Source organism: Corticium candelabrum, chromosome 20 (genome assembly GCF_963422355.1).
Source record: "Corticium candelabrum chromosome 20, ooCorCand1.1, whole genome shotgun sequence".
Classification (NCBI taxonomy): domain Eukaryota; kingdom Metazoa; phylum Porifera; class Homoscleromorpha; order Homosclerophorida; family Plakinidae; genus Corticium; species Corticium candelabrum.
In genome coordinates this window covers 559017-574142 of record NC_085104.1, presented here as the reverse complement: position 1 = coordinate 574142, position 15126 = coordinate 559017, and the positions used below count along the sequence as shown (strand labels likewise).

General features: G+C 44.0%; 4 protein-coding genes across 5 annotated transcripts in view; 1 reads left to right on the top strand and 3 right to left on the bottom strand.

Moving 5' to 3' along the window:
- Window positions 1-330: 330 nt before the first annotated feature.
- LOC134195582 (uncharacterized protein K02A2.6-like) lies at window positions 331-1798 on the bottom strand. The gene has a single exon (XM_062664629.1). It carries the CDS (start codon window positions 1792-1794, stop codon window positions 502-504), a length of 1293 nt encoding a protein of 430 aa, XP_062520613.1. The 5' UTR covers window positions 1795-1798; the 3' UTR covers window positions 331-501.
- A 2143-nt stretch (window positions 1799-3941) lies between these two features.
- Window positions 3942-5463, bottom strand: LOC134195867 (uncharacterized). Its single transcript, XM_062664955.1, has one exon. It carries the CDS (start codon window positions 4826-4828, stop codon window positions 4169-4171), a length of 660 nt encoding a protein of 219 aa, XP_062520939.1. The 5' UTR covers window positions 4829-5463; the 3' UTR covers window positions 3942-4168.
- A 112-nt stretch (window positions 5464-5575) lies between these two features.
- On the top strand, window positions 5576-10711 carry LOC134195300 (uncharacterized). Of its 2 annotated transcripts, none has more exons than XM_062664308.1 (11): window positions 5576-5832; window positions 5909-6238; window positions 7835-7920; window positions 7976-8092; window positions 8278-8429; window positions 8489-8588; window positions 8648-8762; window positions 8852-8973; window positions 10110-10212; window positions 10286-10398; window positions 10477-10711. In XM_062664308.1, the coding sequence occupies exons 1-11, from the start codon at window positions 5586-5588 to the stop codon at window positions 10600-10602; spliced, it is 1611 nt and encodes a 536-aa protein (XP_062520292.1). In that variant the 5' UTR covers window positions 5576-5585; the 3' UTR covers window positions 10603-10711. The 2 variants fall into 2 exon arrangements, with proteins under 2 accessions (XP_062520292.1, XP_062520291.1); XM_062664307.1 differs by having other exon boundaries at window positions 10286-10404.
- LOC134196012 (protein eyes shut-like) overlaps window positions 10600-15126 on the bottom strand; it is a 15259-nt gene continuing 10732 nt past the window's right edge. The window contains exons 5-11 of the mRNA XM_062665093.1: window positions 14898-15061; window positions 14396-14837; window positions 13632-13777; window positions 12002-12054; window positions 11858-11941; window positions 11696-11796; window positions 10600-10974 (exon numbers count right to left, since the gene is read on the bottom strand). Coding sequence (XP_062521077.1) covers window positions 10796-10974; window positions 11696-11796; window positions 11858-11941; window positions 12002-12054; window positions 13632-13777; window positions 14396-14837; window positions 14898-15061 — 1169 coding nt within the window. The 3' untranslated portion in view covers window positions 10600-10795. The remainder of the gene's footprint in view (window positions 10975-11695; window positions 11797-11857; window positions 11942-12001; window positions 12055-13631; window positions 13778-14395; window positions 14838-14897; window positions 15062-15126) is intronic.

The following is a 15126-nucleotide window of genomic DNA, read 5'->3' as shown; positions in this document are numbered from 1 at the left end:
AGCAGCAAATGGACACTAGAGCCTAGCTAACGGTAGGAACCTCGCTACCATCAAAATGCTAGAAGACACTCACGAGACGTTGAGAAAATGTGCTCGTGGGTTATGAAATGGGCATGGATGCGCATGGAAAGATGAGGGGACCGACTGCACTGCATTTTGTGCGCTTGCACTTATCACGTGACCTAATTATTGCTTACCACGCGATCATCGTGTGCGCTCTGTTTTCACGCTGATATGTAGCGCTCGCGTGTTCAAACCTGGTTTTGTGTAAAACGTAACCTATTCGGTGCCTTCGACCTGAGGAAAGATGACGAGTTGGTTTGTGTTGTGTACTCACGGTAATACTCTGTTAGACTTCCAGTCTCACGTCCGTTGCACAAGTACAGTACCCGGCTACACAACTGCTGTTCCCCGGATATGCCGGGCCACTACTCTACACCCCCTGTGCTATTCTGAAACAACGCAACCCAACAGCGCTAAAACTAGTGCTAAAACAACCAATCACTTTGCATAGTCCGTAACATATTCTGCCAAGCGAGCGGGTGGTAGTACTCTCCGCCCTGACCTGGTACATGTGGCATTTCCTCCTTCTGGTACTGGTGTGGGTGGCTCTGGTATCTGACATTCGTTAGGAGCTTCCTGTCTGCTGTCCATTTCTTGTTGTGTCTGTGTTTCCCCCTCTTGCCCAGTTACTGGCTCTCGCCCTGGTAATGGCTGAGACAACGCTACCTCTTCTGTCTTTGAACCTGTATCCTTGCTAGGGACTCCCTCAGGATGTGGCCCTGATCTCATTTGGTCCGCGTGTAACCTGTGTGTTCTGGTAGGCGTTGCCACTCTGTAGGACACCGGTCCAGTTTGGTCCTCGACGGTTCCGACAAGCCACTTGGGGCCCAGATGGTAATTTCTAAACCAGATCGCTTGTCCTTTGGCAAAACCCTTTGGCGGACGATATTCGTTTTGTATCAGTTTGCTGTTGACTTCCCGTTCCACACTTGGTTTAACCAAGTCCAGTCTTGACTTGATGTTTCTACCCAACAAAAGCTGAGCCGGACTCTGTCCCGTAGTGGCCTGAGGGGAGTTCCGATATGAAAGCAAAAACCTATCCAGTTTGTGTTGTGCTGTTCTCTCCCTTTTCTCTGCTTTCATGGCTCTCTTGAATGATTGCACCAAACGCTCCGCCTGACCATTCGTCGCGGGATGATATGGTGCCCCCGTGACATGTCGAATACCATTCTTGCACATGAACATTCTGAAACACTCTGATGTAAACTGTGGACCGTTATCTGATATTACTTGGTCAGGTAGGCCCAACCGAGCAAACAATGTCCGCAAAGTTGCCACTGTCTCCTCAGCCACGGTGCTTCTCATGGAAAAAATTTCAGGCCATTTGCTGTATGCATCGATGACCAAAAGATACATCTGTCCGTCGAGGGGTCCTGCAAAATCTACGTGCAGCCTCTGCCAAGGTTTAGCTGGGTACTCCCATCTATGGAGCGGCCCTCTACCAGGTGTCCTCGCATTCTCTTGACATCCTACACAGTGTCGAACCTCTCTTTCAATGTCTCCATCTATGCCCGGCCACCACACGAATGACCGAGCTAAACCCTTCATTTTCACCATCCCGGGATGGCCCTCATGCAAGGTTTCCAACACCCTTGCTCTAAGCTTGGTTGGTACCACCACTCGAGATCCCCACATCAGGACCCCCTGATGTGTAATCAATTCGTTTCTCCTCCTGTTGAACGGGATCAGTTCCTTTTCTGTATCCAGTGACTGCCCTCCTTGCTGCACCATCTCCATGACGTGGTTTCTGCCAAGACTGAACAAGTTGTACAAGTCACTGTCACTCTCACTATGTTCCTCCTTCTCCCATGCTTCCAGGCATTTCATCGCTGGTTTCTTCTTATTTTCCTTCCGAATTGGTCCCTTGTCAGATTGGACTTCTTTTCTTGGACCTGGTTTGGTCCTGCACATCCTTTGTACATGTCCTTGTTTTTGACAACGAAAACATGTAGCTGTTCTAAATCGACACTCTCTGGCTTCATGTGCTCCTCCGCATCGATAACATGTGGTTGATCCCGTTGTCATTTGATGAACCTCAGCCATCCCGACCGTGTCTTCGTGTGGTCGTGGTTGGAGTCCTGCCTCTCCTCTGAGCGTCTCCACATCCCTACTGGCTTGCTCCATTGCCACACAACGTTGTACGGCTTTGTCAAACGTAAGGTCCGTCAACGTCTCTCCTAATAGCGTCCTCAACATCCGATCATCTTTGATACCCGCTATGAATCTGTCTCTGAGACGCTCATTTCTTTGGTCATCGTGGAATTTGCACTTTGCTGCTAGGTGCCTGAGGACTTTGACAAAATCACTCACCGACTCCGTAGATTTACGCACCCTAGTGTCAAATTCATAACGACTCACGAGAGGAGATTGTTCGGGCTTGACGTGGTCCTTTACCACCTGTACGATCTGTTCATATGTGACGCCGCCGTCGCTAGGTGGTGTTGGCGCCAACAGGTCCTTGATCAATTGGAATGTTTCTGTGGGAACATTCGTCAGCAAGATTGCTTTCTTGTGCTGCGCGTTTGACACACCATTAGCCACGAAGAAGAAATCCATCTGTTCCGTATAGCTTGGCCAATCTCCTCCCGGAACGTAGCGACTCGGCTTCCCTAGCAGTGGTCCACGGGGTGCGTCTGCTATCTGTGCTCTGCCGTTGCTAGCTTGTGGTTCTTGATCGACCATCCTCGTCGCCAGTGTTGTGTACTCACGGTAATACTCTGTTAGACTTCCAGTCTCACGTCCGTTGCACAAGTACAGTACCCGGCTACACAACTGCTGTTCCCCGGATATGCCGGGCCACTACTCTACAGTTTGCGCGCGACCCGAACTCTGCTTCAACAACGAGATTGCAAAATCGCTCTAGTACGTTTTCCGTACTTGTAACGGTGACTACGCTCTGATATCCAGCTTTGCTTGTAGTTCAGCCCAACCTTCCAACTTGATTGCGCAAGCCCGTACGCAGGCTCTTTGGCGGGGGGTGTGGCGATGGTGGACCATCTACTAACTAGAAGTGGTGTGACTCAATTGCAAATTCAAGCAGGCGCTACCAGAGTTGGCGGATTCGGAAGCAACAATGGTGTTTTCCCCGTCAACAGAAAACCTGTTCTCAGACTCTTCAGTCTTCTGACTCTTTGCCGCAAACATCACATCAATGCTTTTGCAAGCAGAAGCAGCCCTCTTCCTCGCTTTCTCCCGCTCTTCGGGTCGATTCATTCTACCGGTGGCAAACGTAGTATCCTTTTTTCAGGGGCACTATAGCTGTCCTCGTGTACCCTGCTATGAATCGCACCTGAACACTTCCTGTCATTTTATTTAATGACACGTGTCGCCCTGCAACAATGCCTGATATTTAATAATGGCTTGTCCTTTTATCATGTGTACACTTCAAAGAGCCTTGTGTATGTAATTATGCTAAGGGAAACCATGTAGACGTTGGGTAGCGTAGAAATCCTAGATACAGCGTTAGAAGTTACTCAGTCGAATGCGTACATGCCATTGCCTCAAGCAGCGGAACACCAAGGAGCTGCGGGGGGTTCGTACGAACACCCCCTAACCTCCTCTCTGTACGGGCTTGCTGCGTATAGATAGTATGCAATCAAGTTTGCGGGGACGTAGCGCTAAACGACCTTCCCGCGCCGCGCGCCCGCCCGCCCGATCGTAAGCATGACGCGGCGGGAAAGGGTCTGGCGACGCGAGGCTATCTGCACCTAAAATTATTGCGCAACAGGAAAGGGCTTCAGCTTCAAACCTCTCGCCGGTGATATGTGACAATCTGATTAGATCGAGCGCTCGAAGATGTAGATTGTCGAATACATACAGTGGTATGTCGGCTGTAGATGTGTAGGCACGCATTTTATGAGTTAAGAATACACTAACTATTCTAGTAAAGCTGATTGTATTGCTCTTGTCTAGTAGACACTAACGAACGCATTACGTATGAAAACGTGAGTTGCGAGCAATAGAAAATGCGTATAGAAATTCAAATGGCGTACAACGATTTATAGCTGATAGAAAAGTCTTGCTCTGTCAAGAGCGAGTATCTGTATGTATTTCTCTAGTTTACAGTTTATCTAGAAAGAGCGACGCTCGATACACAGTGTATGAGTCAACTCCATTTGGATATTGATTCTCGACAAGACGCTAGCCGCTCAGAAACTATCCTCCTCGAATGCGACGAGAGCTTCCCGGCGTCGCATCTCAATTTGCTGTGACCGTCCGTGAGCGAGTGACTGCTAGCAATGCACCAGTCGGATTTCTCCACAAGATTGAGGCGAACGACTTCACTTTGCGTCGCTCTGCGAGTCGCAGTGGCGGATACGGAACGTCTCGGTTGGTATGTGCATAGGACGGGGCGATTATAGGGTTTTGACACAACGGGCGGGAAACGAGCCGTCTGGTTTTTGCATTGTTCTTCACCTCTGACATCATTTTCGACGCCTTCGAATTCGTTGGAAAGAGAGATGCCCGAGTCGCTGCTGAGGTCCTTGCGACACGCGTCTTCACTCGACTTGCTCCACTCTTCGATTCTTTGACTCGTCCAGTAGCGTTGCCACTCACCCGGATCCTGTCTGGGTGCCGGAGTGCCAGTCAGAGCAAAGAAACAGTTGAATTCGTGTCGTTTCTTTTCCATTTTGAACTCTCTCGCGCGCTTCTCTTGATGCTCCTTCAGAATGCTTGCCATCTCCGTCATCCTTTGACTCTTGAAATCCAAAGCCATCTGACTGGTCGAGAACGGTCTGCTGCCACTAGGCGATATCACTGACATCCTCGATTCTTAGCAATAATCCGGTAGTTGTGGGGAACGGGACCGCTTCGATGGGTCGACGTTTGTGTAGAATGGCACGGTTGCAGTTGATTGCACAAGATAACCGTTTCGCGCATACCGCCTACAACCTCAGTCTAGATAATTAGAGGCACGCGTTGCCCTCACTTTGCTGTCTTCTCTGCCTATGCAAAGCAACACTAACGCAACAGAAGTGGTTTCTCATACCAACAAAATTCTATACCAAGAGATACACCAACTAGAATAATTTTTTAGAAATGGGACCCTCGCCACGTTCACTGCGTAGGCACGGTTGAGGATGAGATGCTCGTGTCAACTATGTAGCCCAACACAAAGCGTCACAATGCGAATAATAAGGCGCAATAGAGCCACAATAAGCAGACAGATACCTCACTAATGCAACCTACCGACCACGACTACGCCTAAGTCAATTAGATAGTCGAAGACTCGAGCATTGGTAGCTAGAGAGCACAGAACTACTCAGAGTCTACAGTGGATCTATACACACTCTCCGTATCTACATGAAAGCTGCTAGAGTGTGGCAATAATTGTATTAGCTGGAATCCCACCAGTCCACCTGGTGTTGCAACACACGTTACCTAGTCCCTAATATCAGAATGCCATTAATACAGGACACACCTAAAATAACCATCCTGAAACATGCACATTAAACTCATTTTCCTAACTTCATTTCTTCGCAAAGCCTCCTTCACGCTCACGTGAGTCTGACTTGAGCGCCATGTTGCAACTACTCAATCACATACTGTTGTCCTACGTCTGCATCGTTACCATCTCTCTGTTTCTACGAAAAGGAGCATCCGGCGTGCTCAATGCGGTCATCAAACGAATCAGAGATTTTCCCGGCGTCGACACCATCATCGACGTCTTGCTTGCGACGAAAGTTAGAGATTTTGTCAGACAAATCGACCGGACGGATGAAAGCCAAGTCGCATCACGACCTGTTGCTGTTAGGATACCGGAGAAAGGTCGAGAGAATGCTTAGTACTTGAGCTAACTGTGGACACGTGCGGTTATTTATGTTGTCTAACCTCGCAAATGCAGGGATTCCTCACGAACAACTTCTAGTTGAAATGCACAATCTAAAAGGGCGGGAAGTTAAGCTGGAAGACGGAAGAGTGTTTGCCTACGTTTACACGAGCGAGGGCGAGCACTACGACTGCATTCAACGAGCATACGAGCTTTTCTCTGAAGGCACGGCTGCGGGAGAGTGTCATGATGGATTAGTTGGCGAGTTTTCGAGAGCCTTCATGCACGAGAATGCTCTCAATCCGATGATTTTTCCGGCACTGAGGAAATTTGAAAATGAAACGGTTGCGATGACCGCGAGTATGTTGCATGGAGATCACAACGTCGTTGGACTACTGACATCTGGTATTGAATGCCAACATTCATGAATTTTGTTGTTGTAAAAGTTCATTTACGTAAATAGGCAGACAGACATTAATTAAATGTCAATCTGCATGTATATTTGTAACATACTCTCTTTCTAACACACTGTGACACACACACACACACACACACACACACACACACACACACACACACACACACACACACACACACCACACCACACACACACCACACCACACACTCACCACACACACACCACACACCACACACACACACACACACACACACACACACACACACACACACACACACACACACACACACCACACCACACACACACACACACACACACACACACACACACACACACACACACACACACACACACACACACACACACACACACACACACATCTTACAAACTTAGCTTTGAAATAAGAAAACTCTTGCCTCCATAAATGCTGGTAACATGCCACCCGAGCAAGGACATAATGACATCACCCATCACCATACTTGATATGATCTATGATAGAGAAGACATATTCAGCTTTCAGTTTTATCAATAACTATTCAATTCATTTCCTGCAGTATATATAGCAAACTTTGAAGGTTAAACAAACACAGTACCTTCATTTTATGCTTCAGCGCTAACGAGTCGAGAACAATCTTGACCATCATCTGTTTTTGTAACACAAAACTTCAATTATTCAGTGAGTTCTGGTGCCAGCGTCAATCATCAAGTATCAAGGGTTCCACATACTTTACTGATATCACTCCAAACAGGAATGTCTAACCTGACGGGCAATGGCTGTTTGCCTACCACAAAGTGACATTGAGTTTGTTCTTGTTGAATGAATCTACACAACATTATTTCCCAGTTGAACGGTCCCTTCACACCTTCAACCAAAGGTCATACCTAGGAATGCCACACAACGAACGCACACACACACACACCACACACACACACACACACACACACCACACACACACACACACACACACACACACACACACACACACACACACACACACACACCACACACACACACACACACACACACACACACACACACACACACACACACACACACACACACACACACACACACACACAGAGTTGCCTTCTCTGATTTAGTGACCCTCTGTGCACAGCCGAACCACCTTAAACCACTAGGCCTGAAAATAAGTAAGTATTTGAGGGATGCATGATTTCTGACTTGATGAATGTGTTGACATCACAACAACTCAAGCAGGTACACATTCTGGCAAGACACAAGGCACCAAATCATCAACATTCTGACTTAATGACTTGTGTGCATATTTGTCAGTGTAAATGAGTCTCATGATAACAAGTGACCCCAACACTATTTTCATAAACCCAAATGGCAAGCAACCACACAAGTGTTTATGAAACTGGCAAAGCTACGCTACACATCAGACCTACATATAGTCATACATATAAGTCATATGAAGCTACAAGCATGAAACACATTACAACAGGTACAGACCAAGTCTAATGCAATAATCAATTACGTAAATTACCAATTAAGTAACTTGATAATACACCTAATATATTTCCTGCATAACATTTTATTATAAGTCCACTATTCTATGTAGGTGGCAGTGAAAGCATCCTTTTAGCTGTGAAGACATATCGAGATCGTGCCCGGACGCTCTTCCCTCACATCACAAACCCAGAAATAGTAATTCTCAAAATCAGTTACATCACAGCCATTCATGGCATCTCCTTGTCTATAGGTCGCTCCTATTACGGTCCATCCAGCGTTCGTCAAAGCAGCGAAATACTTCGATGTCAAGATCGTTCACACTCCACTTGACGACAACTTCTGTCCTAATCTTGGTCTATACAAAGCAGTAAGCATTGAGAGTTTGACTAGTGACTCATTGTTTCTAGTCTTCCTCCTGTAACTTAATTGATCTGCTACTAAAGAGAGCGTGTGCTGACGTATGGATACTGTGGCTTGTAATATGGTGTACCTATGGCTTGTGACTGTAAGCTGTTGTGGTCTTGTACTGATTGATTAGAATACATTCTGTAGGCAATAACACCCAACACTATCCTCCTCGTGGCTTCTGCTCCTCAATACTGCCACGGCATTGTCGACCCGATAGACAAGATTGGAAAAATTGCGAATGAATTTGGTCTCCCGCTTCACGTCGATGCTTGTTTTGGAGGTTTCATGCTTCCCTGGTACGTCATTTCACTTCACGACCTTTATTTAGTCATAACATTCTAATCATGTTCAACAGGGTGGAAAAATTGGGTTACGAAGTGCCCATATTTGACTTCAGGGTTGCTGCAGTTACCTCCATGTCAGCAGACATACATAAATACGGATTTGGTTTAAAGGTCAATGTTTTTCCCTAACGTTTCCACAGCACAAAGTCTCAACAAGTGTCCACTTTCAGGGTTCCAGTGTTCTGCTCTATCGAAGTAATGACATCAGGAAGTATCAATATTTTGCCTACTCCGAGTGGCCAGGAGGTTTGTTTGCGTCCCCAGGGTTGGCAGGAACACGACCAGGTACGTCCTCAAGTCAAGACACTCGCATACAAAAGCAGCAAATGATATCCGTACAAACAATATCCGTTTGTCTATTGAATGATCTATAGGAGCAAACATTGCCTCTTCATGGGCAGCACTGAGATCTATGGGTGTGGATGGTTACATGCGTAATGCTCAACAGCTAATGAATACAACAAATAAGATGAAATCCACTATTGAAGATATCAAGGTACAGTACAGATCCGAGGTCATTGATCGTTACTATTACCTACCAATTTAGTAATTCACAGAAAAGTGGTTACAGACAGACACAAAAGTGAATTGTCGTATTTCCTTGAACTAACACTACAGCTTATTTCAAGGAAATGCAATTTATATTTTATTGTTACGGTTTTTCTCAATAGTAAGTTATGGTTTCATCAAACACTCACATCACTGTTTCACCTCAACCTTATAATACTTGGAAAGCTCTAACACACCACGTGCAGATCAAGGATTTTGAGAGGGCCGAACCACGCCCACTGAAAAACCACACCCACCCAGTTTCGTGAAAGACGTTGATAATTTTTATATTTATTAGTCAAACGTTATGAGACGTGCGCAGATTCTATTAGAATATTATTGATATCAAATCAGTCATCAGCCTCGTATAGCATCCGATCACCTTTTGGACAATTGCAAGTATCAACACAATGTACACTCTGGCAAGTTAACAGCAAATGGCAACGGGGGAAAGGAGGGAGGAGAAGAGGAGGAGGGAGGAGAGGAGGGAGGAGAGGAGGGAGGAGAGGAGGGAGGAGAGGAGGGAGGAGAGGAGGGAGGAGAGGAGGGAGGAGAGGAGGGAGGAGAGGAGGGAGGAGAGGAGGGAGGAGAGAAGGGGAGGGAGGAGAGGAGGAGAGGAGGGCCCTCTCCTTGGATACACCACTGCACACTTGATGTGGTCAATCCCTTACATCACCGACCCCTACCTATCAAATCACTATCAATGATCAAAATAGACCGTTTGACAAAATGAGTTGCAATGTAGATCGAAGATTTTACAAACATGACTGGGATCCTATGAAATGATAGTACACTGTACAGTAGAGTTGAAATATTCGGTCGCTGAAATTGCTGATTACAACATCGTTGGTCGATTCTCTTTTGTAGCAGCAACCAATAGGATCTTGATATACAAATATTTTGCAATCATAGAAGCAAGAACACAGTTTGGTTTTTCGACGTTCGAGTTGAAAAAATGTTGAGTATCAACCAGTAAACTATCGACAACAATCAGTCAGACAACCATTACAAAAGCATTATGTTCAATAATGATTAGCACAACTTCTTGCAGTGAACTTGTATGATTGTTTTCTCATCTGCCAGGGCTTGTGCATCATTGGACAACCTCATATGACTTCATTCGCTATCAGATCAAACGACCCCGACGTTGACATCCTTGCTGTAGCCGAAGTGATGGAGTCACAAGGTAAACAGCAAGCAAGATGCGTATGTCACATAAAAGCAACGATTTTGCACCCGTGATATTTCCTGTTTTTCAGGATGGAAAATGGAACGACAACAACTACCAAACTGTCTTCACTGTTCGGTGCTCCCGCACCACATACCACACACCGACAAATTCCTTGCCGCTCTCACACAGGCAGCAGATACCGTACGGGTACACAGCAATCATACACTGACCAATAGTCGTACTCACCACAACTGATACCCAATTCGTTCTCTATTGCAGGGAAACAGGGAATTCTCAACAAAAGGTTTAGCCGGTGTCTATGGCATGGTAGCCAAGATGCCCGACAAAACGTTGATCAACGACTTCCTCATTCAGTTTTTTTCAGAAGTGTACACGACAAAATGAGAACAAAACGTTAGACAAACTCTACTTTCATATGAGCCCACGACATTTACAGCTACGAAACGTGACCGCAGTCTAACTGCCGTCAATATGAATAATCCTTATAATCTCACCCTCCCACGTGTTGATCAATGTACTAACTACCATACGAATCCCCCAACTTCAGATGAAATCAAAAACATGCAGAATTGGCTGTTCAGTTACATTCTGTGACGTCCCTGCCGCCAATTGAAAAAGGATCCCCCAGTGGAGTGATCTCGTCATTTGAACCTTGTAGTGACAGCTTGAAGATACAACCAACTAATCCTTGTGTATAACGTCCATTGAGGTGATCTGCATATCCTGAAAAGTCACTTCCAGAAGTTGATATCCCACCTGTAACACATACAGTAAGTCAAGTGATACTCAAGATTGCAACAAAGGCTGTGGCAACTAAAAGATGTTGAGATGAGGATGAAAGTAAAGAAACAAAGAAGTAGATAAACAAACTGGCATGCATACAAACAGCTGAACAAATCAATAGACAAACAACTGACAAACAAAACAGATAGAAACAAGGCAATCATACAAATAAACAAACAGACAGACAAACAAACAGGCAGACATACAAACAGACAAACAAACAAACAGACAGACAAACAGACACATAGACAGACAAACAGATAAACAAACAAACAAACAGACAAACAAACAAGTCAGACAAACAAACAGACAGAGAGACAGACAAACAGACAGACAGAGAAACAGACAGACAAACAAAGAGACAAAACAAACAGAAAAACAAACAGACAAACAGACAAAACAAACAGACAGAACAGACAGACAGACAAAGAAACAGACAGACAAAGAAACAGACAGACAGACAAACAAACAAACAAAACAGAAACAGACTGACAAAGAAACAAACAGACAAAGAAACAGACAGACAAAGAAACAGACAGCCAATCAAACAGACAGACATCCACACACGCAAAGAAACAGACATACATAAAAACAAACAAACAAACAGACATACAAGCTGAGAAACATGGCTGCTTGTCCACAAACAAGTAGACAGATGGAGAGACAACGGGACCGGCAGGCAACTGTCACTTACCAACATACACGTTTGCTTCCGTATTCAACCTTGTAAAAAATCCAGGCGACTGACCAGTAAACTCTCTGCCATCCACATTCACAGTCGCAACCTTCTCTCGTCTGTGAACAAACCATCACACATTACAAACACCAAAGAGACGTTTCGATCAAATCCACTCACCGAAACACGGACACAGTATGTGCAACACCATCATTGATATCAACAGTGGTAGACACTAGACCAATACCCGTCCCAAGGTCAAACCTATGGGCATAAATTATCATAAACAATGTGACAACTAACTGAGCGACCAAACGAAAATACCGAAACTCGACTTTCCCACCAAAGATGCCAAGAGCTAAATAATCATCTTCAGTCTGCAAAGCGAATGACAAAATGGATTAAAATGCCATACACAATGCAATGTTGTTGCATATATCTACAGCAGGTGCCTAAATTGTAACTCCAAGGAGTTGGAATTAGTCATTAATATTAATATGATACATATGTAATCAGTAAGAACATTACTGCGTATCTCACAAGAATGGCGGAAAATTGTGAAGACTGTAGAGTTTTGTACACTCTTGTGATACTAATATGCATCACAATGCGAGTCAAGAGTTTCTCACATTAGAATAACCCTTGCCACACAGTTGCATAAATTTGGACAACTTGATGATTTTCGTATCTACCTATCTCTGTATGTACGTATGTGTATGGATGTATGTATGTATGTGTATGTATGTATGTATGTGTATGTATGTATGTATGTATGTTTGTACGTGTACGTATGTATGTATGTATGTATGTATGTACGTGTACGTATGTATGTATGTACGTGTACGTATGTATGTATGTATGTATGTATGTATGTCTGTACGTGTACGTATGTATATAATACTATATGTATGTATGTATGTATGTGTGTACGTATGTATATAATATTGTATGTATGTATGTATGTATGTAGAGAATCATATATTATTTCTTCAAGTACAACTACACATAGATATGTATGTATGTATGTATGTATGTATGTATGTATGTATGTATGTATGTATGTATGTATGTATGTATGTATATAATATTGTATGTATGTATGTATGTATGTATGACTGTATGCAGGGTTCTCGCTAGAGATTTTTTGGAGCATGGTGGGATGGGTGGGTCCATGTCTAAGTCGGGCATGCGCACTTGAGCCGATCTTAAGTGAGGTATATTTACGTCGTAGCTATTGCGTGTAACATATGTTCAAGTGCCCTGGCAAGGAAATCAACTTTGGCCGCCACTCAGCCCTTCTTAGCGATGTTCATAGGTTGCGCATGCGCAAGTTTTATGGACAAAAATACAGAAAGTCTGTCTAGTCAAGCGCTGATTGACATGCACAGACCAATGTTGTTGATTCGCAAGAAGCCATGACTAGTCTAGAGTAGATTCTAGGTGCTACACTTCCCGGGCATTGTCACGAGAGGTGTGCTTTCGGTGTCACGGGAAGAGCATCCGGAACTATCAATGTCAGCGCATACCAGACTGCAATTACCACAAGTAGGTACAGAGCTAGGCTATTATCCCGCGGTCTCTTGTAAGAGCCTGGATTTGTGGCTAATGTCACCTTTACTAAGTAATATTGTATTGTGTTTCAGTACTGTAGTATGAAATTTTCATACAATCCCTAGCCATCAAACTTTGGACTCCTATCTACCGTTTCTGAGGGTGGGGCAATCATCTGGAGTGTGCTGCACCACAGGCTATTGCAAGAACCCTGCTGTATATATCTGTCTACCTAATCTAATCTCTCTATCTACTGTATATCTATAGCCATGAGTGTTGGGATACTGCCTGTTTCACATCCTACTACTTAGTGTCATGCTACATGACTAAAACATCATATTGCATTACAGTTGCCTACACACACTAGTAACCACTCAACGCTCACACAACGATATGGTCTCACCATAGGTTGGTACACTAACAGCCCACTTGACTGTGTCGTATTAAATGTGATAGAAAAGTTGGTAATGAGAGATGAAGCCAACAACGAGTGGTCATACTCAATATAACTGAATCCATGAAATCGTCCTGAACCCTTGCCAGTATTATCTACAACAAAATGATTGATATCAAAAATCAATTACATCACACAATGACAAAATGATTGATATAAAAAATCAATTACATCACACACACACACGACAAAATGATTGATATCAGAAATCAATTACATCACAAAATAACAAAATGATTGATATCAAAAACTAATTAATCACACAATGACAGATAATTGATATCAAGAATCAATTACATCACACACACAATGACAAAATGATTGATATCAAAAATCAATTACATCACACAATGACAAAATGATTGATATCAAAAATCAATTACATCACACACACACACGACAAAATGATTGATATCAGAAATCAATTACATCACAAAATAACAAAATGATTGATATCAAAAACTAATTAATCACACAATGACAGATAATTGATATCAAGAATCAATTACATCACACACAATGACAAAATGATTGATATCAAAAATCAATTACATCACAAAATGACAAAATAATTGATATCAAAAAATCAATTACATCATACACAATGACAAACTGATTGATATCAAAAATCAATTACATCACACAAAAATGACAATGATTGATATCAAAAATCAATTACATCAAAAACACACAAAATGACACGTGTTCATCACCTTGTTCACAAAACTCTCCAAGTTTATTGATTGGACACGCGCAACGATAAGTGTGAGATGCAACATCATAATGACAATACCTATCGTCAGCACACTTATGGTACGACACTCCATTGATTGTCTCGTTGCACAGATGCCTTGCTCGTTCACAGAACTCGCCATCAAACTCATCAGGACAGTTGCATGAAAAGTTGCTGCCCGAAGCTTGACACAAACCACCATTCCGGCAGAGCGACAGCGAGCACGGATCGACGTTTGTTTCACACAGTTGGCCAGTGAATCCGACCTGGCAGTGACACGAGAACGATTCCGAAGCAAAATCGGGTCTGCAGACGCCGTCGTTGAGGCACGTCACATTCGTGCACGGATCGTCTGGTTCACATTTATCTGCTCGTCCGCTTACAGCCTTTCCAAAGTCAACAGTCACACCATTAGCAGTCACCTACAGTCAACACACGAATAATGATGGACAGCAGATGTTAGCCTTTTGTGTTGCGTTTACCTGGTCGATGCAGCCGGTGAAACTTGAACGGAAACTAGCAGCGTTGTTGATTGTACTAAAGTCGGCTACTCCTCCAACGTACCATGGAAGGTCAACGTCGAGGAGAGTAAACGAGCCTCCAGAAGATCCCGTCACAGCGACGCCATTGTCGATGCTAAGAGATCCTGTTTAAACACAAACACAATATACAAACTGCATGAGAACATGGCCATGATAGTTTAACCTATTT